Source organism: Eschscholzia californica, unplaced genomic scaffold (genome assembly GCF_041429995.1).
Source record: "Eschscholzia californica isolate CP2 unplaced genomic scaffold, dmEscCali1.0.p SCAF_2, whole genome shotgun sequence".
NCBI classification, from domain to species: Eukaryota; Viridiplantae; Streptophyta; class Magnoliopsida; order Ranunculales; family Papaveraceae; genus Eschscholzia; species Eschscholzia californica.
In genome coordinates, this window is record NW_028238309.1 from 31,546,874 (window position 1) to 31,568,820 (window position 21,947).

General features: G+C 40.9%; 1 protein-coding gene and 1 long non-coding RNA gene across 2 annotated transcripts; both read right to left on the reverse strand.

Moving 5' to 3' along the window:
• Positions 1-10,859: 10,859 nt before the first annotated feature.
• Positions 10,860-12,158, reverse strand: LOC147557408 (uncharacterized). The gene is made up of 3 exons (XM_086658850.1): positions 11,624-12,158; positions 11,473-11,492; positions 10,860-11,387 (listed from the first exon to the last, which is right to left on the reverse strand). The coding sequence occupies exons 1-3, from the start codon at positions 12,156-12,158 to the stop codon at positions 10,860-10,862; spliced, it is 1,083 nt and encodes a 360-aa protein (XP_086514976.1).
• Positions 12,159-18,173: 6,015 nt separating this feature from the next.
• On the reverse strand, positions 18,174-19,248 carry LOC147557409 (uncharacterized). Its single transcript, XR_015235324.1, has 4 exons — positions 19,098-19,248; positions 18,904-19,011; positions 18,604-18,749; positions 18,174-18,499 (listed from the first exon to the last, which is right to left on the reverse strand). It is a non-coding gene; the product is annotated as an uncharacterized LOC147557409 (long non-coding RNA).
• Positions 19,249-21,947: the final 2,699 nt, after the last annotated feature.

Here is a 21,947-nt window from a genome sequence, read left to right on the forward strand (position 1 = left end):
CGTAAAAGAACCCGATGACCCTCCATATTTCATAGTTATGATGTGGACATGCGAGAAGGAGGTATTTAAATCTCTCCCAACACCCAAAGAAGGTCTCCGCTTTGTTTTGCTCAAAGTACATAATTTCTCTTCTTAAGGTGTTGGTTCGATGAGTGGGGAAGAACTTTTTCAAAAACACCCTAGTCATTTCATCCCAACTTCTTATAGTCCTAGGCCTTAGAGAATGAAACCATATCTTCGACTTTTCTTTTAATGATAATGGAAATAATTTGAGTTTAGCGATTCCGTCAAGTACTCCATTGATTGGGAGTATCGAGCAAATCTCATCGAACTCTCTCAAATGAAAATACGGATCTTCATTCTCTAGGCCTCGAAATATAGGAAGTATTGAAATAATCTCAGGATCTATGTCTAAATTGCACTCATTACTCGGAAATATGATGCATGAAGGTATGCTAGCCATATTAGGTTCAAGGTAGTTTCTAAGACTCTTGACCGGTCGGTGAACCTCATGACAATCATTCCCATAAATATCCATTGAAGCATAATTAAAGAAAAATGCAAGCAATCACAAGTGTTCAATCCGACTACTACTATCAATAATAGACAAGATGTAATTGCACTTAAGCCGCTCAAATAAGTAAAGGTTAGGGAACGATACTTGAGGTGGTGTTTGTTACCATAATTTGATCCTTTTCTTGTCTCTACCTTTTTATCCCCAAACTTGTTCGCTTTCGTCCTTTAAAGCTCCTTGGATGAGTACCTTCGAAAAATAAACAAAGAAAATGTCTAAGTAAATAACTAACACTAAACTAATGAACAAAACGACAAACGATCTCCAAACTACTGTACCTATCCCCGGCAGCGGCGCCAAAAACTTGATGCACCCGAAAAAGTTGCACACCCAAGCGGAGGTATCAAAAAGTAACCGGTAAAACCGGAGTGGATCCAATGATAAGTTGGTAGTTTGGATAACGAAGGGTCCTATCCCTCGATTTGGATGTCAAATACTAACTTAGGTTAAAAAGGAAAGGAAATAAGATAAATAGGGGGGTTTAGATTGAATGAGTAACAAAACAAGAAAACAAGCAAAACTAACTAAACAATATAAGTAAAACGGGCGAGAGAGATTCGAGTGAAGAGTCGGAGGAACAAGAGTCGGGAGACGGTAAGACTCGATTCGGGCAACAAATAGGCGAAAGAGGCGTCGATGTCCGGGAATCCATAATGATAAATCTATAACTATGTATGGTTCAATCTAATGTTCCAAAGTACAATCGATATTCGACTCCTAAGGTGATGTCCATAAGCACTACGTATATCCGGAGATCATACTTAGTCAAACAAACATCATAACCGGTTAATCACGAGTCAACGAAAGTGTTGTCTAGTCGCCTAACTATGTGAAGTGCATGACAAAACACATGAAATTATGACTTAGACTACAATCGACATCGAATACTTCGTTTAGTTTATTAACTATGCGAAGTGTTTGACAAGACACATGAAAATACGATCGAAACGATAATCGAAATAAATGAACATCGATTTATAATCAAAACATCAAATCATATTAAACACAATCACGAATTCATCACATTTCATCTCATATAATCGGCACACTAAAGTTAGCTAAACATGGTGATTGAATAAGAAATGGAAAGAAGATGATGAGAGAATCCCCCTTTTTCGATGTGGTTTGAGGCTAAGATCATCGAAAAATACGAGTCTTTAAGGTGCAGCCGATCTCCCCTTAGCAAATTCTGGGTTCCCTATAGCGACCATCATCATCTTCTTCATTTTTACTCAAACTCCATTAAAGCTAAACCCTAGCTTTCTCTCTCTAGCAATCTTCAACCAAAATCAAATCAAACCACATGGGGATCTAGCCAAGGATGAGGGGAACAAAAGCCCTAAAGTTTCCGGCCAAAAATGTGGACGGAAACCCTAGAAAGTTCCGGCCAAAGAAGAAGCTATGGTTCGGCCAAAAGACATGGAGATTCCGGCCAAGTAAGCTACTGTTGCGGCCGTCCCTAGCTTGTCCCGAGTTGTCGCGTGCCGGCAAAGTGCTTCCTGTGCATGAGGAGCTATATCCCGTGCTGTGTGAGCTATCCCGAGCAGCTCCAAGTCCGGCCAAACTCGTGCTGTTCGCGCCGGAGCTGCTGCTGTTGCTGCTGAAGCACCCCCGAGCTGCTGCTCGTGTTGCAGCCCGAGCAGCAGCTCGGCCGGCCTAGTGTGCTGGCCGGCCTATGCTTTGGTCGGATCCTCCTTCTTGCTCTCTTTTTCTCTATCTCTCAAGCTTTCAAAACTCAAGAAGCTTAGAGCTCAAGAACACCCAAAACCCTAGCCTCTTCTTTTATCTCCTTTCCAAGATAGAAGATGATCAATAGTTGATAGCTCCCTTTGACCCCTTTCTCTCACTTGTGTATACACAACCCTAGACTTAGTCAAACTTGACTAAGTCTTAGACCATTTTGACTTGGACCAAAGAGAGGGTGCTCATAAATTTTTCTTTATCTTGTTCTTCTTCTTTTCTTTTGTGGGCTTGATTTGGACTTGGGCTCTTCAGAAACAAGGAGGGTGCATACTTGATCTCTACAAATCTAATTTCAAGACACGACTTTTGCCTCCATCTCCCATAATTTCTCCGTCCGAACTTCGATTCGATTTCCGTTTTCACCGTCGGACTCGTCATTGACTCCTCTTGTCATTTGATTTGCTTGAAATCTTTTTCTTTTGTTTTGCGCATATGAAATGATAGTGACAATTCGCTCCCTTTATTCCGATTTACATGTTTATCTCCAAATATGATACCTAACAATAAAAACACATAAATAATTAGAAATAAAACCCGGAAAGAACTAACTCATCAAAGTTAAGTGACCTAAATGTGGCATTTTCACGCCACATCACTCTGCCTCACAGCCCCGCTTCGCATACCAGCTCTGTCTCAGTAATCAGCTCTGCTAACGGGTCCAAAATTCGGCACCGAGACCGAAGTAAGCGGGTTGGCGGGTCGTAAACCGGGTTCGATACCAATCCATATTCGAGTCACTTCTAACAATTCTCTACCTTGACTTGAATATGCTCCTCTTGACTTAGATCTGCCAACATCATAGCTCAGCGCCTCTGAGCCATCGTCGCTCCAGCCCTACTAGGGCTAACATCTGGAAATCCCAATCAAGTCTAAGCAATGCTTAAACTTGAAAGTTGTAACTGCCTTGGTCAGCATATCCGCTGGATTCTTTGCCGTAGAAACCTTCTTCATCGTGATCTTCCCTTGTTCAATCACGTCCTTGATAAAGTGATACCTGACGTCAATGTGTTTAGTTCTCTCGTGATACATTTGATTTTTGTTCAAATGAATAGCACTCTGGTTGTCGCAGTAGACCTCTGTCACCTCCTGCTTCAGGCCTAAATCCCGAACTAAGCCACTCAGCCATATTGCCTCCTTCACCGCCTATATTGTTGCCATGTACTCAGCTTCCGTTGTAGACAGAGCTACCACCGATTGCAGCACTGCTCTCCAACTAATGGCCCTCCGCAGAGTGTGAACGTATAGCCCGTCAGCGACCTTTTCCTATTAAGATCCCCCGAAAAATCCGAATCTACAAATCTAACTACCGAGCCAGAAGTGACAGCCCTTCTGTCGTAAACCAAACCAAGCTCCACAGTTTCTCCCAGATACCGCAGTATACATTTCACAGCCTGCCAATGACCTTTCCCAGGTCTGCCCATGTATCTGCTTACTACACTAACAGCATGTGAAGTATCAGGCCTCTTGCACACCATAGCATACATAATGCTACCTACTGCATTTGCATAAGGCACCAGAGACATTTACTCCGTCTCGTCATCAGTTGTTGGTGACAGTTCACCCGAAAGCTTGAAGTGGGCTGCCAACGTAGTACTGACAGGTTTTGCCTCATTCATACCAAAACGTTCCAACACTTTCTCGATGTACGTTTTCTGAGACAAAAACAGTTTCCCAGCAGATCTCTCTCCGTATCTCCGTACCCAATATCTTCCTTGAGGCACCCAAGTCTTTCATCTCAAACTCACCCTTTAACTGATCCTTTAACATGTGGATTTCAAACATATCCTTGCAAGCTATCAGCATGTCATCCACATACAGGAGTAGATACACATAAGAACCATCCGATAGTTTCCTGTGGTACACACAGCTATCATACCTGCTTCTGTCATAGCCGTTTTTAACCATAAACGTGTCAAAACGCTTATACCACTGCCTAGGAGACTGTTTCAGTCCATACAAGAACTTCTTTAGCAAACAGACTTGGTCTTCTTTCCCGAGAATCTCGAACCCCTCTGGCTGACGCATTTCGATTTGTTCCTCCAGGTCTCCATGTAGAACGCGGTCTTAACATCAAACTGCTCCAATTCCATATCATACAAAGCAACCATAGCAAGTATCACTCTAATAGAGCTATGTTTAACAACAGGAGAAAATACCTCATTGAAGTTTATCCCTTCTCGCTGTGTAAACTCCTTAGCTACTAACCTTGCTTTGTAACGTGCATCTTCCACTCCTGGGATTCCTTCCTTCTTCTTGAAAACCCATTTGCTACCAACATTCTTCGAACCCTTGGGCTGCTCGGCTAATTCTGAGGCCTGGTTCTTCTGAAGAGACTTAATCTCTTCATTCATGGCAAGAGACCACTGCCATGAATCATCACTCCTCATAGCTTCTTCATAGGTGCATGGTTCACCTCCATCAATGCTTTCTCCCACACTAAGTGCAAATGCAGCCATATCTGCCATCCTATACCTTTCCGGTGCCCGGATATCTCTCCTTACCCTGTTCCTCGCAACACTGTAATGAACCAGCTCTGGTTCATCTTCCTCATCTACCTGAGGCCGAACCTCTTCTGGAGTGTCTATCTCAAGCTCCACCTGCTCTCTGTGATCTTCCTGTTCCACCTGTTTACCAACACCCTCCCGAGCATCTACAGGCGTTACCTTCTGAGTTACCATGGCTAACTCATCAAAAGTAACATCTCTACTTATGAGAAACTTCTTCGATTTTCCATCCGGATTCCACAACCGATAACCCTTAACTCCAGGCTCTTACCCAAGAAATATACATTTCTTAGACCTCGGATCAAGTTTATCTTCTTTACCATGTGCATAAGCCGAACAACCAAAGATCTTTAAGTTCTCATAATTACGAGGATTACCATACCACACTTCATTAGGAGTTTTACACTCAATAGATGTACACGGTGAAATATTTACCAGATACACTGTCGTGTTTGTAGACGGTGAGAAGTCTACGGGTCGGAATTCAGAAGGTCGGTAGCAGAAACGTCTTCTAGAATTCCAAACGTCGAGTTCTTGATTGATGGGCACCAGCAACGTGTGAAAGAAACCTGCAAAAGAAGGTGAATAGACACAAACAAACCCGTGAAGCCTTGGGGGGACACCGGGATGGTGTCTGCCAAGGGCCCTCCGACGGTCAAGTCAGCAAAGTATTACAATGAATAATAAATGAAAAGCCGAGGGTATAACCGTTGATGTATAATCGGAGAATGGCTAGGCTCGTAGAATGACCGGAGTTCGAATCTACGGGAATGAAATGATCAGAAGTATGAGAGTAGATGTTACCAGTAACGTCGAGCAAGAAGAAGGTTGTGATCTCCTCGAAGACGTCTGGAAGCGTCGAGCCGAAAACGTCGAACAGGAAGCGTCAAGCAGGAAGCGTCGAGCAGGAAGCGTCGAGCAGGAAGCGTCGAGCAAGGATAAGCTTTAACACCCTTGAGACGTCTTGTAGTGTCGACGACCAGAACCAGGTGAACTTGTATGCAAAATGTCTCAAGGACAGTCGAAGAACAGAGAGCGAGTGGAGAAGAAGAAGTAGTATGGGTTGCTTTGCTCTGCTTTCGATGATTGAGAAATGAAAGTGCTCCTCTTTATATACGCTCGAGGAGTGATCCCTTACGGAGTAAATGCATGGCAAGATACCTGGGATGTGTTGACGTGTGCACGAGTTGTACATGCACAACGGTTGTGCATGTTCTCTGGTAATGACTCTCCGCGTGCATGTACATGGTCTCATTATTTGTGTGAGATGTTACCATGTAATGCCTTTCATTAATGGGGGAATATTCGTTGCTGGAGTTACGTTGACCAAGTCTGATATCTTTGTCATTATGGATATATTTGACATGTAGAGGATCTCTTCATTAAATAATCTCTTACACGTGGTACGTGGAGATATAGACGTGTCGAGCGCCAGACGTGTGGAGATTCGGGCGTGTGGAGCTTTGTGCACGTGGAAACTCTTTGCACGTGATTGGGCCTTGACACGAGTTTTAGGGTCTAGTTGACGAGTGCCCATTAAGAGACTTCTGGGCTGGGCCCAAACAAGGACAAGCGAGCAGCCGGGTTGGGCTTGACGTCTCGATGGACATTTTATCGTCGAGGGCCCAGGTGTAGTTTTTGGTCAACACAGTTTGTCCCCCACTCTCTAAGTAAATGGTCTATTTCCTTGGAGAGTAGATGAGGAAGAAGGAACGAGGGCGGTCTCGTTGGTTAGATGATTTCTGTGTCAGGCGTGTGAACCAGCTAACAATGTTGCAGCCCTGCTTGGAAGGAGAAGTCCGGGAGACCTTCTCCGTCGTCGGGCAGGTTTCGAGATGTCCCTCGCGTTATCGGACCACGTTGAAGGTTCGTTTGAATCGAGGCGCTTCGAGGGTCTTCCCCACGCTGCCTGGGCAGCGTGGAGAGTCCACTGTTGTCAAGGTACGATGCCGGGAGTTCTTTTTCGGGGTGACCGAATTTGGTGACTTGGCAGAGTAGTGCCATGTGGACGCCCAGGTGGCGTTTATGTCATGGATCATAAGGATCTTGCCATGTGGCGATGTGACCTATGAGTCGACGTGGCCCTTTGATCAGGTGTTGGGAGCCCTATAAAAGGGATCCTTAGGCCTTTGAAGTTCATTGTTTGTGAAATTTTTTAGAGCTCTGGATTTCTAGAAGCGGTTTTCTCCTGTTCTTCGTGATCTTCATACCAATTCTCAACAAGTAAGTCAATTTTCCATTTTTTGAAATTTCGATCCTTCGATCTGTTTTCGTCGTATGGAATTTGCTATTTTTCGTTTGTCTTACCGATCAGCATGTTCTTCCATATTAGTGCTTGTAGGAAACTTCCTGTATGCATGTGAACTTGTAGTAGACGCATGCACCCACTCGTAGTAGTTATAGGGATAGACGGGAACCTATAGCTGTTGTGTAAAGTAGGAGTAGTTGTAAATGTGCATGCAAACTGGTAGTAGTTGTAGTACAAGTAAACTTGTAATTCGTATTGGCGCACGAGTGAACCGGTGAAGCATGTAGGAGTACACGTAAATTAGTAGCACGTGTGGGTGTACATGTAAAACTTGTAGTACGCATAGTTGTATACGTAAACTTGTGAGGTGGAGGTGTGTACACGTACTCATGAGAAGGATGCGTGTATAATCTCTGACGTGTATCTGTGCACAAGAGAAAAAATTGCTCAATCCTGTAAGTAGTACGGGAAATACCTCAATTTCACGTGACTCGTCTATACGCGTTCTCGATTCGCAAGTGTCTTTGTTTTGTACATGCCTCCATTTTGCACGCGATTTTCAGTTAGTCCGTCTTGTACTCGTGTGAGGCATTCCTGAGTGTGTTTTCCCTTTGATACGTAGGATGGCCAGGACTTTCCCATACAACCGTGAACAAAGTAGCGCTGAGCTTTCTCCGCATTTAGGTGGAGAGCCTCATGTTGACTCGTCTTCTGATGACGAGATCGATGCGGAAAAACAACTCTCGGTGCTGACTGAGGAGTGCGTAAAAAACCTCAGGATGAGCTATCAAATTCCAGCAACTCTAAAGATGAGAGCGCCTGAACCTGGTGAAACTGTAGTCGAGTCGCGTCGGCCTGGATATTATGCCCTTTATGAGAACTTTCTGGAAGCGGGCATACGATTCCCCGTTTCTTGTCTGGTGAGGGATGTGTTGGTTAGGTTTAGGATAGCCCCCACTCAACTCATGCCGAACGCGTGGAGGTTGTTGATGGCTTTGGAGAAGCTTGGGGAGAATCTGAACGAGCCTTTAACCGCGCAAGATGTAACTGCCCATTATTTCATGAAAGCAAATGATCATGGATCAAGGCAGTACCAACTCAAAGTCCGTCCAAGGATGCAAAAAGTTATAGTCGGTTTGCCACGTTCTGAAAAGAATTGGCAGCGCCGGTTCTTCTTTGTTAAGAGGGACGCGTGTTTGCCCCGCGCGAGAGCGGGAATGTCTCGTTCAAATGGAGAAATGCTCGTGAGTGTCGTACATGTTTTGTTCCACATGTTTTGTTTCACATGTTTTGTTCCACATGTTTTGTTTCACATGTTTTGTTCCACATGTTTTACTCTGACATCTGCTCTGTGTAATGTAGAATTGGCATACGGGAATTTGCACGAATTTTCTCGTGACGATCAGATAGTCAGGCTCCGGAATTTCTGGGAGGAGCCCGTATTGAGGAGGAGTTGGAGAAGGTTGGTTTTCGGAGAGACTGAGTCTGTAGCTCCTAGACGCGCACAGGGTACGTGTTCTGCTTTTTGCGCTCATCAGCTTTCTCCAGCCGCTTGACTTTTACCTGTTTCCTTCGCGCGCGTAGATGTTTTCTTTAGCTGTTTCCTTTGTTTCCTACAGGTGGAAACATGGCTCCAAGACAGAGTTTGAAGGTACCATCAGCTAAGGAGGTAGCCTCCAAGAAGAAAATTCCAAAGAAGAAGCCGAGGGTCGAAATGTCTCCCGAGCGTGTGCTCGTTCATCCCCCTACTTCTGGTGTTGGGCCCTCTTCCTCGAGAGTTAATATGCATGAGGCAGACTCTAGAGCGATGCACGTGGATTTTTCCTCCTCGATGTCGGTGTTCGAAGATCCATCCTCCCTTCGACGTGTTTCTAGCTCCTTAACTTTTGAGAGTGATAAAGCCTATCTTAAGAAGATAGGTGTTCAGAAGGCGTTGGAGCACACTGCGCTTAGTGGTTACCAGGTTTGTAGTTCATAAAGTGTTAGAGCAGACGTCTGCTACATCATCGGCTTCCCGACTTGTATGTGTTAACATCCATATTCTTTGTTGTAGGCGATGATGAGTGCGAACTACGCCCAGGAGCATATTAGTTCTTTGAACGCGCAGATCGAAGCGGAGAGTAGTCGCCACGCAGAGTCGGAGAGATCCATGCAAGGGCGCTATGAGGAGTTAGAGGCCAAGTACACGTACCAAGCACAGGGAACTTACCAAGCACGTGACGCCAAGATGACCATATACCTTGCTCACGTGAAGGAATTACAAGAATCCTTCACAGAAATGAACATAACACAGACCTCGACTAGAGAATTGACATGCTGATGCTCTCGCGAACCTTGGCTCTTCAATTCAAACATAGGTAACTCAAAACATTCCTTTAGTCTTGCTCGAGTGGCCAGCAATATGGAAAAATCCTACCTCAAAGGTAGCTGCTTCGGATCAAGCTAGTACCTGGATGACTCCCTTGATTCGGTAGTTGGAAAATGATGAACTACCTGAGGAGAAAGTGGAAGCAAGAAAAATTCGTGCTAAAGCAGCCAGATACACCATCTTAGATGGACACCTACTCAACAGATCATATTCAGGACCATATCTAAAGTGCATTACCCCACAAGAAGCCATGTACGTTCTCACTGAATTACATGCAGATGAATGTGGGAACCATTCAGGAGGGCGCAGTATAACAACTATAGCACTCACTGCCGGGTACTATTGGCCCACTATGAGGTCAGATTGGATAGACTTCGTGAAGAAGTGTGATAGTTGTCAACGCTTTGCACCCACATCTCATCTCCCACCAGAACGTCTCAACTCAATACTATCTCCTTGGTCATTCATGAAATGGGGGAATGGATATAGTGGGAAAACTTCCTAAAGCACCTGGACAAAGAGTGTACATGTTGGCTGTAACCGACTACTTCACCAAAGTGGATTGAGGCAGAAGCATTTCACCAAGTCCGAGACAAAGAGGTAAAAACTTTTATTTGGAAGAATGTCATTTGCAAGTTTGGAGTTCCAAAAGAAATTATGACCGACAACTGCTCACAATTCATCAGCTTCGACTTCCAAGATTTATGTAAAGAATGGGGGATCAAATTAAACTTCTCAACTCCAAGATACCCCCAAGCAAATGGACAAGCTGAATCTTCCAACAAAACAATCATGAACACAATAAAGAAACGATTGAAGAAAGCCAAAGGGGCCTGGACAGATGAACTACCAGGAGTCTTATGGGCGTACAAAACCACTGTTCGAACTCCAACAGGAGAAACTTCTTTCTCACTCGCTTATGGCTCAGAAGCCGTCATACCTGCAGAAGCAAGACTTCCTTCTACCCGTTAACAGTGGACGGAAGAAGAAAGTAACTGGAAACAACTCAATCACAATCTTGACATGCTCGATGAAATTCGTGATACAACAGCCATTAGAAATGCAACTTACCAAAAAAAGTGGCACGTCACTACAACAAAAACATACAAACTCGAACCTTCAAGGTAGGAGATTGGGAACTTTGAAAAGTGTTCCAGAACACTAAAGAAAGCGGCGCTGGAAAACTTGCACTTACTTGGCAAGGCCCATATCAGATCACTGGCAAGATATACACTGTTCATGACTTGATTGGTCTCAACTTTTTCCCAACCTTAACCATAATAAATTGCCGGATTTAGATAATACGCAGCTCCATGCAGTGGATGATGAAGTTGATCAACCCATCTTTCATCAATAATATCCCAAACTTTCGCACATGCGATGTGGTCATCTCCAATGTTCTTCTTGATCTGCTCCTTTTCTCTAGACATCGCCTCGTATATGTAGCCTAGCTATACTCGGTTTTATCTCAGTGACCACCAACCTGACAACATCAACAAGTGGTGCCAACACTCGACATGCAAAAAATACATTTCCCCAAAATGTACTTTTACCGGCTATCCTTGCACATTTCAGTCCATCTGCTTTTTTTGCAAAATCTGATTTTCTGAATTGTTCGCTTACAGACAATGTTTGCATAGCACACCTATTCATATGAACACTCTTCAAAGTATAAAAAGCAGTGGTGAATATAGTAATACATGATCTATGTAACTCTTTCCCGAGAGTAAGTTTCCTCATCATGTTCAATACTCTACCATGGTTATATATAAACCTCATAACAGTTTTGGAATCATCTAAAGCACTCTTTATCTTCGGTAAATCATCATCAATATTATGAAGCATTAAGTTCACACAATGTGTAGCACATGGAGTCCAAAACATATGAGGATGTTCTTCCACTAACTTCTTGCCTGCTAATTTGTAATTAGCAGCATTATCGGTAATAAACTACAAAGAAAAGCATAGTAAGATTGTATGAGCAAGAGTAATTAAAGATGATATCGAATAAAGTAATAATAATCCAAAAACATACCTGAACAATGTTTTTATCTCCTACAAATTTAATCACATCATTAATCATGCCCACAATGAGATTCGAATCCTTAACATACTCAGATGCATCAATGGAGTTCAAAAAACCGTTCCTTTCGGACAACTCACTAAGAAATTAATCAAACACCTACGTTTTCCATCAGTCCAAAAATCTGACATTATAGTACATCCAAAGCTCTCACAATGTTTTCGAAAAGACTCAACATAGGCGTTTGTTTCCTTCAACATCTCCTTGACCCTGGTTGTTCTAATATGGTAGATGGAGGGAGATGGCCTGAATCTTCCATACTCTCCAACTGAATCTGTATAGTCTTTGTAGCTATCCAATTTTACAGCATTGAAAGAAATCCCAGCCTCATTTGCCCAAATGGCATATTTCTTCCAAGACTTGTGCATCAACTCTATTTTATGAGGGTTGTTTCTATCTAGAGTGTCTTGTTTCATTTTCTTAGGACCAGACTTAAAATAAGCATCCATATAACCTCTAACATTGCTTGCTCTCTTCTGACTTTCTCCTTTAGCATTAACAGTATTTGATTCCTTTACCAATACTTCACCCTCATCTTCGACATCTTCATCATATCCCTCATCATCATCATCACCCAAAACATCATGGATTCGAATGATATTACTAATTCTAGCCTTTTCGATTTTTTTTCTTTCCATAGTTATCCATTTGTTCTTGGATTTTCTTCTTTATCTCAATAGTAACTTTACACATGGTAAGGTATTTCCTTTCTTGCCAACAAGATGTTCCTTAAGTCTATAGATTCCCCTGACAACTTCTTTTCACATAACTTACACCATACCAAAATTTTGTCATTAACATTCCTACATTCTCCCCATTCCCATGCTATGTCTGTGGAACTTCTTTTCACCGGAGCAAAACTACTAGCACCAGCAGATCCAGTACTCGCAGAATTCATCACTTAAGGACTTTACTGTTTCAAATTAACCAAAAAATGAACAAAATCAATTCATTAAGAGTATAATATCACTAAAACTATAAACCATAAAATAAGTTCATTATGAGTATAATATCACCAAAAATCATACTATAAACCATAAAATCAGTTCATTGCGAGTATAATATCAACCCTAAACCCTAAAATAAGCTCATTATGAGTATAAAACAGTACAAATCATATCCTAAACTCTAAACTCTGATCATTATAAGTATAAAACACCAAAAAATCAAACCCTAAACCCTAAAATCAGTTCATATTATTGAGTATAAATCACTATAAATTAACCATAACAAGTCAAACCTGATTGTCATACAACATTAATGAAGTATAACAACTCAAACTTAACATTAAAATCAGTTTATATAGAAAAAAAACTCAACTTATGATTTCTAGAGAGAGAAAGAGTTGTAAAAAAAAAATGGAGAACATAGAGAGATAAACTTACTTTGAATCAAGTTTGGAAAAGAAGATATCTTGAAAAAGTACTTCAATGATGCTTGATTGGTGTTTGGAGAAGAGGGAAGAAGATAAGATGGAAGGAACCCTAGCCGTTCTCGGTTCGAAGAACGAAAAAAAAACAGATCTGCTACTATAAAGCCCGACTGGCCCCACTAGTCGACCCGACCCTAGTCGGGCGAGTCGGGGCTTTATTGATAAAAAGTCCCGACTAGGGGTGTGGTCCCAAGGTGAGGCGCCACTATGGCGACTGGGGCCTAGTCTGGGACTAGTCGAGGACTAGTCCCGACTTTTTCAACATAGATTTCAAGATGGATTCCCGAAATCCTCAACCGCTCTCACTCTTGAAAAATCGTAAACTCTTCATCTTTCTTTGCTTCTTAGATAGTTTAGTTCATTAGTGTTTCGGTTATGTGTTCGGTTACTTCTTTTAGTTATCTTTGCATACAAAAACCCTCGTTACTTTTTCCAATTTAATTTGTAGTCAATTTTATCCTATTTAGCTCATATCTTAGTTACACTTGTTGTCTCGTGGATCGACCCCGGTTTACCGGGCACTACTTGATACTTCTGCATGGGTGTGCAACCTTTTCGGGTGCATCAAGTTTTCGGGTGCATCAAGTTCTTCTCTATAACTCTAGGCTCCATTTATTTCTTGGTAAACTTGAAGTCTCGTTGGACTGGCCCATATATTGTGAAGACCGTGTTCCCTTATGGTACAGTTAAGATCGAGGATCCCAAAGTTGGCAATTCTTTTAAAGTGAATGGCCATAGGTTGAACCCATTTTTGGACCTTGAAGACCCGGAGGTTGAGACTACCCCATTGGTTGATCTGGTTTACTATGATCAATCTCCCTCTCATGTTGGTCAATCCTGTACATCAGGGTTGACCCCCCTCTCATAGTCAGACCTCTTGGAGTCAATGTTTGTGGGTGTCATCTCTGGAAACCCTCCACGAGACAAAACACGTGCCCTCGTGCATACGAGAGACTCAAAGGTTAGGTGCATAGCTTGATGCAATCGAGTGATCCTGCGTGAGTGGTCATTTCTATATGGTCATGCTTATGCTTCATTCTTATTATATTTATTGATGTGTTAAGAGTGTTTCTCAATTTGTATACTTTTGGGACGTGGTTCGTTCCAAGTTTGGGGATGGCGTTGGGCTCATCATCAACTTAGAACTCGAATACATAAGTCTTGATAGTATTACCTTTTATCTCCTTCGGCTATGGTAATATCCTTCCACTCTTCTCTTTAACTTATTATACCTCTTATATTTTAGTGAATATATGCTTTAAACATTGAGGACAATGTCAGTTTTAAGTTTGTGGATGGGGATACGATTTCTGGTCGCATGACATCATGACCTTCGATTTCAAAAGGCAAGAGGGTTCAACAAATTGACCAAATTTAAAAAAAAATTGGGTAGATTTGGTATGATTCTAGTGGTTTTCTTAAGTATGTTGATGCATGTGGTTCTTTCTTGATAAATCTTATGCATGCTCTTAGTCTTTTCATGAATGTTAAGTCCTTTGGTGTTGGTGTTTTATCATGTGAGTAGCATCTTAAGGAAGAAGGAACACTTCTAAGTGACCTAAAATAGTCATTAGTGAAGACTTAAACCCATGTGAGATATTTGAGCCATCATATTGCTTTTGAATGTACTCTTTCGCGCTAACTCCGAGTAGAATGAAGAGCTACTCAACTTCGCAACTTTCAAAAGAGTTTAGACGATCTCATGAGCTCAACTTCCTTAGCCACTAGGAGTGACATCAGGATAGCGAATAAACCTTACCCTTGTAGTCCATGAAACCCGATAATGATGTCAACTTTAGGGAAACAGATAGTCTACTATCCATTCATCATATTACTCCCGAGAATGGAGGCGTGAAAAGTAAAGAAGAAAGAATGTGAAAGTAAAGTGTGGAAGATAAAAGTGATTTGTTGAGAATACTAGTTTGTATTTTTGCTTTGGTGTTTGGTTATGTGTGTAAAAAAAAAGCAAAGAAAAGGAAAGAAAGTGAAAAAAAAGTGAAAAAAAGAAAAGAAAAGAAAGAAAGTTGTTGTGGTGTAAAAGTTCATGTGAACTTTTGAGTTTTTATGTAAGTGTTGGAATGAATAAAGTATTCAAGGCAAAAGTCAAGTTTAAAGGTTGTTTGAGTGTTCTTTGATCATTGAAGGCGTCGACATTCTAGGGATTTCATCACCCTCCATTCCATCACGTGTATCCGTTTACCTTTAGGAGGCATTATTAGAGGGTAGAGTGGGTGAAAAGGGTGAGTGAACTTCCCCACTCCGTTAGTGGTTATTTTCATTCTTAAGAGATCATTTCGTTTTAGAACTTGATATCCTCATTTAAATTTTGTATGTGTTGAGTTTACTTTATTCCATGCTCACACATGAGAGTAAACTATTATGATTCGTTTTTGAGTGATTTCATGTTTAAGAGAGTATGACCGTGAGGCCAAAGTCGAGGCGAAATGTGCTATGATAGGAAACAAGGTTTTGTTACTTTAGACTTGAATGATACTTATGATGATGGGACACTTGCATTTGAGTATAAAACTATTAGTGAGGAGACTCTTAGCATGCTTTTGTGTTTACTAGTTTGATTCATATGTTTGACATACTTAAGTCTCTCACTTGTGATCATCACCTTATTTGCATCGATAGTTGAACTCTTATGTCTCTTAGAAATCTAGAATTTTGTTGGTGTATTTACTGGAAACCCTCACAAGACAACACTCGTCCTTTAGGGGTAACCCAAGGGTTTAAAGGCTTGTTGCATATGCTAAATGCAACCGGGTTTCCCCCGAAAATTAGTTAGCTTTTTGTTTTGTTTTAATTGCTCGAGGATTAGCAATTTAAGTTTGGGGTGTTGATGTGGTGTGAATTCACCACATTTATGTCACTTAATTTAAACGAGTTAGCCCATTTTATGTTTTTATTTTGATAAGTTGTAGATTTCTATTGACTAGGTACTATCTTTGGAGTTGAACAAGAAAAACGGGTAAAGATGGAAGAAAGGCTCTCGAAGGGCAATTTGGTCATTTGGACCAGGGTGGTTCAGTGACTTTTGGCAAAAATAAATGACCAATGAAAAGTAGAGCCAATGATGAGTCTAACGGCGAAGACGAAAGTCGAATTGGAGTTCGGATGAAAAAGTGGTGATAGAAAGAAGTCGGTGGATATTTCGCTCTTTGCTAAAAGTTAGAAGATGTAGAGAATGATGAAGGCACCCACTTTGATTTCCTAACAAGAAGCAACAATCCAAACCCAAGCCCAAGAGTGTAGAGAAGATGAGCAATTAGAGATTTTATGAGCACCTTCTTCAAGAGTTTGGCCTAAGTCAAAGAGTACGACCAAGTCAAGTTTGACTAGGGCTTTAGTGAAAAGAACAAAAAAAAAAGAAAGGGGTCAGACTTGAGGAGCTTCTCAAGTGTTGAATTCTGGAGAGAGAGGGAACCAGGAGAGGCAATTTTGGGGGGTGGTTTTCACGGGTTGTTCTTGGTGGTTTAGGGATAGGCTGTTTGTGCTATGGAAAAAGGCAGTTTGGATGGGTTTTAGAGAATTAAGTGGCGGTTTTCAAAGTGTTTGTGGTTGGATTTGAAAAAGGAGTAAACAGTAGCTTGTTGGAAGGACATTGGGGTCCGTTAGGAGAGTGTTCTTGGCTGGAAATTTCTTCTTTTTGGAGGAACTATTTGGCTGCACAGTGGAACCCAAATCTTAGCTGGAAAAACCCATTTTCTACTACTTTCTCTCTTGTTCTTCCATTTTTCTACTTATTTTTCATCTTGTTCAAGTACTCCAAAAGCATATTAACTTGTGTTAAGTTACTTTTGTCAACTCATATGTGATTCTTAATATTTCAAATTATAAAATCATGTGTGTGGTTTCTTCTTTAACTTTGAATCTCGATATTTCCTTGAACATGAGTAGCTAATCAATTTGTTAAGGTCTAGGGATAAGTCTTGATATGCTATTGTGTGTGTTTATTTTGGTGTGATTATTGAATTCGATTCACATCTCATTTTCGATTAAATGTCTAAACTTATTTCATGTTGTATGTCATGCATCCATCATAGTTATTTGTTACGCATTATTCTCGATGAAGAATCGATGTTACTTGAACATGTCATCCTCTAACTAGGTATCATCAAGAGATATACGCTAGTATTTAGGTTGCCTACCTTAAACTCGAGAATAGCTCGAATTTGAAGTCGGACCAAAGTAAGCATACACATGATCATTTCAAGATGGATTCCCGAAATCCTCAACCCTTCTCACTCTTGAAAAATCGTAAACTCTTCATCTTTCTTTGCATCTTAGATAGTTTAGTTCGTTAGTTTTTCGGTTATGTGTTTGGTTACTTCTTTTAGTTATCTTTGCATACAAAAACCATCTTTACTTGTTCCAATTTAATTTTTAGTCAATTTTATCCTATTTAGCTCATATCTTAGTTACACTTGTTGTCTCGTGGATCGACCCCGATTTACCGGGTACTACTTGATACCTCCGCTTGGGTGTGCAACCTTTTCGGGTGCATCAGGTTTTCACCAAGTTCACTCATTTCTTTGTGGGTTTGAGGTGTAGGATTAAATGCCTCACTAAATTCTTATATGAATATTTTGGTCAAGTTTTGTTATGACGAAAATAAGTAATCCAAGAAAAACAATAAGAAACAAAGAACAATCACAAGAAATTTACATGGTTCGGTTGGTGAGACCTACTCCACGGCGACAACGACGCAATGATTCCCACTTTGATAAGGAAAAAGTTACACAAGAGATCCATGATCATTAATTAGACACAGATATCTCCTAAAGTTTTAGTTTATATAGCCACTAAAACCCTAATCCCACTGACACACCGCCTCACCGACTCTCTCTTTCTAAATCTGAAAACATGGATACGCTACAACTAATAACCGACATAAGCTCTGCTCCGCATTCCAGTTCTGTCTCGGAATCCAGCTTTGCCTCAGAGCCCTGCTTCACATACCAGCTCTGACTCGGTAATCAGCCCTGCTAATGGGTCCAACCCATATTCAGGACAGTTTCAACAAGTTCGAATATCGTTGTTTTTCTAGAACAAGGAGAAGATGATGTTTTTAAGAAGGCACTAATTCGGATTATATTACATTAACATATTAACGTGTCAGTTAATTTAAATAATGTGCATATATTGCAGGTTAATGTCGAAGATCAAGAGAAGGGAAAGACGTTGAATGACAAAGATAACAGAAAGACTTCTTCACATATAATAAAAAATAATGAGTCATATGTGTTAAGACATTTGGTATTACACACAAAGTATTATCCTGAAACGGAGTGGCCAAGAACTCGTGCGATACAATGTTATTCCACTCACTGGCTTCAGCTATTATATTAGATACTCTCTTATCGAAGATGGTCAGATAGAGGAGGTTCGTTAAGAGCACCATAGTAACAATGGGAGAACACCCATCTCACTTCGAAGTGCAACTTCTGATTTTCTCAAGGCTTGCGTGTAGACACCTCCAGCATTAAAAATGGTATAATTTCTTTTGATCGTAGAAAAAGCCCGAAAAAACCTGCTAGGGAACTACCAAGCACGGGAAAAAATATGATAAATAGATACATCAGATCGAGTGTGATCAGACAACTAAGAATCGGACAATGACAAAGCGATAGAGATAGAACACGTACCACAAAAGCAGACGACGCCTCTCATTTTTTTCGAGCGTAGGAAAGAACTTGTCTATAGTCTTTACTGTCCCTTCCGTTTTGGATAAGATCCTTCTGTAGGCTAAACGTCCAGCCCGCCCCCATTAGGGTCATAGCTTTTTTATAAACTTTTTCCACAAAAAAAAGGATGAAATCACGATACGAACGCAAGGAAAAAGGATCAAAATTTGAACAGGGAATGAAACAATTAGGAAATAAGTCTCTAGTAAAGAAACAAACCAGATGTGGAAAGATAAGAGTGGAGAAAGTTAAAGGCAATACCTGAGTCGGAGTTGAAGAAACGGGCTACTTTGTTCACAGATGACTATTCCGCCTGTCAACAAAGAGACATGGAGGCAAGAATCTTCCTCTTCCTGGATGAAATGAAGGCTAGAAAAAGGCAACAAAGATTGGCTAATTAGAAGAAAATCTAAAGTTGCAAAATAAATAAAAGGGAAAATGAAGAAACCTAATACCAAGAGCTAGAGGAATGATATTTTGACTGGATAAGTCTTCATAATCAAAATAGTAAACAGGGGTAATTCCTTGATCTTTAACAACAATTTTGATCATCTAAAGATCCTCCACATCGTTTGCCCCAACATAAAGTTTAGGTATAGCTTTAGCGTCAACAATATAGTAACGTGAAAGCATTCCAATATGTTGGCCTTCTTGTAAAGAACAAAAATATTTTTCCTTATAGTCCTTCTAGTCGATCGAAGTATCGAGGAATGGGCGTCACAAAATACCTAACAAATAAAGGGGCTTTATTTATTTAGGTTTATTTTGGACAAAAGTAATACCAAGAAGAATTAGCATTATTCAACTTCAATTGATAAAGTTGAGTAAAGACATACAGGTTGCGCTCGCGTTTAGTTTTCATTTACACAACAAAAAAAATTCATAATGATTGAAATAACGTTAGGGTTATGTTGGCAAGGCAAGAACCTAAAGTGGTTTAAGACCTCAATAAGGAAGACAGTGAGAGGGGGAAACAACCCCGCGCTCAAAAAGACAAATTAAAAGCAGAACCACTGGTCGGAAGTCCGAAAGATACGGTACTCAAGAGAAGGACGAAAAAGTTCAGAATCTTGAGGGATAACAAATTCCTCAAGCAGAGATGAACATTCTCTGTCAGTAGTGGTGTTTGGATGTTCTTGATGGCCTTGAGACGAAGGGGAAGTCGCTATAATATTAGAATGGGAAGAACGATCTAAGATGAAGAGAGAGAAATATCAGAGAATAGGAAGTAAAAAAAAGGCAAAAATGCAACTCACCATTGAAGAAGCGGTATTAAAGGAAAACTCGCGATAATGATGGGAAAAGATTTGCATGCAGAGATCTACGACGCATTAAAGGAAGATCACGTAACCTAAACGACAAAGGCACCCGATTCGTCGAATATACAAATGGTTCAAAGAAACTCGAGCTCCGAATGGAGTATGTGACAGGGCTGATAAGCAGCCCTGAAAATAACAATAATATTTAAAAGAACCCTTATAAGAGGCAGAGATCATAATCATCATAACAGAAGAGGCGACAAAGAAGCAAAATGGAATTTTATTCATCTTCTAAACATCCTGATAACAAAAGAAATTAGAACCGAAGAAAATCAGTTCTAAATTCACAAAGAAATCTATTATAAGAAATTGAACAACATAACGAGAAACATCTATCTTCATCTACTAAAGTTGTGACTGAAAGGCGCAAAAGGAAAGGACATCTATTAGGTCTTCAGAAAAGGCAGACTCCAACTTTGTCGTCCTCAACTCCTACCAAATGATGAAGGAAAGAAAGAGAACGACAAGGTGAGGAGGTACACCCAATAATGAATAAGAGCTACTAATTAGAGGAAGAACAAAATTTCCCAAGAAGAAGAAGGCGTCTTGGAAAATATCCCAATGTCATGATCATACTCTATATAGCATGAAGAGAAGAGGGATAGACCTAGAGACTGATCTTCCTCCCTCCCCGACCACAAAAAACGAGACCCGTAGCAGAGTTCCTCGAAACAGGAAAGAAATGTGCATGTTACTCTAAAAAATTACGATTTATCTCTAACCTAGCCAGACTAAAAATAAGTGTGACAGTATGGATGTCACTGAAACAATGAATACGTCAAACTTCTAAGGAAAAAGCGTATGCTCAACGTGTAAGCAGAGGTTTGGTGTGTTATTCCTCTGGTTATTAATCGATAAGTCGATTTCTCTCTGTCTTGGCTTGATTTAGACAGAGTTTCCTTTCTCTAACTTATAGAGAGATAAATTATTAAAGAATAATGATTTATCAATATTCCTTCTTTCGGTTAATGTAGTCGAGGCGAGAATAGATTCTCTTTCCTTAAGACATTTTACACCCCCGTAACAGTACCAAACGTTAGGGTGAATGCCTTCGGGATACAACGACTAACCTTTCAGAATTTTAAGATGGTACTTCTATATTCTGAAAGCGGACGAACCTTTGTAAGTTGTATGAGCTCTTGGACTAAATGCGGATGATATTCTGGATGCTTCGGAAATTCAAATGTCACTTAAATCTTCTTTTCTTTCTCTTTCTAAATATTCTAGTCTAACCAGAACTCTTAGAAATACTTGCTAATTAGATATTCTAGACAAACCAGAATTTCTAATTTCTTATAAGAGAAGAGAAGAAGAGAGTGAATTGAATTGATAAAAAATGAAGTGGGTTTGGTGGGTTTATATAGGAATTGAATAGGTATATTATTTTGGGACACATCTCTCTTGGTTTTTAGGGACACAACTCTTTGAGAAGAGTTGGTTATACAACTGGGAATTTCGGCAAGCTTTTAGACCGTTGGATTGGCCTTAAAAACTCGGGAGAAGCAGCAGCCGTTAGATGGTCGAGATCTGTACCGAAATCTGCCCTCCGCGCTAGCCACGTGTCCGTCATATGTGGGATCTCGCAAAGTCCCGCCTCTGTCCTGACGCGGAGAGAACGCGGACCGTTAGATCCGCACGGATCAACGTTTCCGCGTTATGCTTGAAGCGGTCCCGCTTCTCATGAAGCGCGGCCGTTAGATCTTCGCGGATTCCCGCGGACGGAACGCCAGCCGTCCAGATGCGGACGCGCGTGCGTTGCTTGAATGGTCCCTATTTTAACTTGTCCTCTTTGACGATTTAGTACCTATTTCAACCGATCTTCGTTCAAACTTTAACCTTGAATTTCTCATTCATCCGGAATCGGATTTGAGTGATTCTTGGCTCTAAATTGAAGAGCTCGACGAGACGAACGCAATGGCGCATTCCGTTTCTGAGTTTAACGAGTCGGGTCGAGCCAAAATCGGCTCCGATTCCAACAATCCCCCA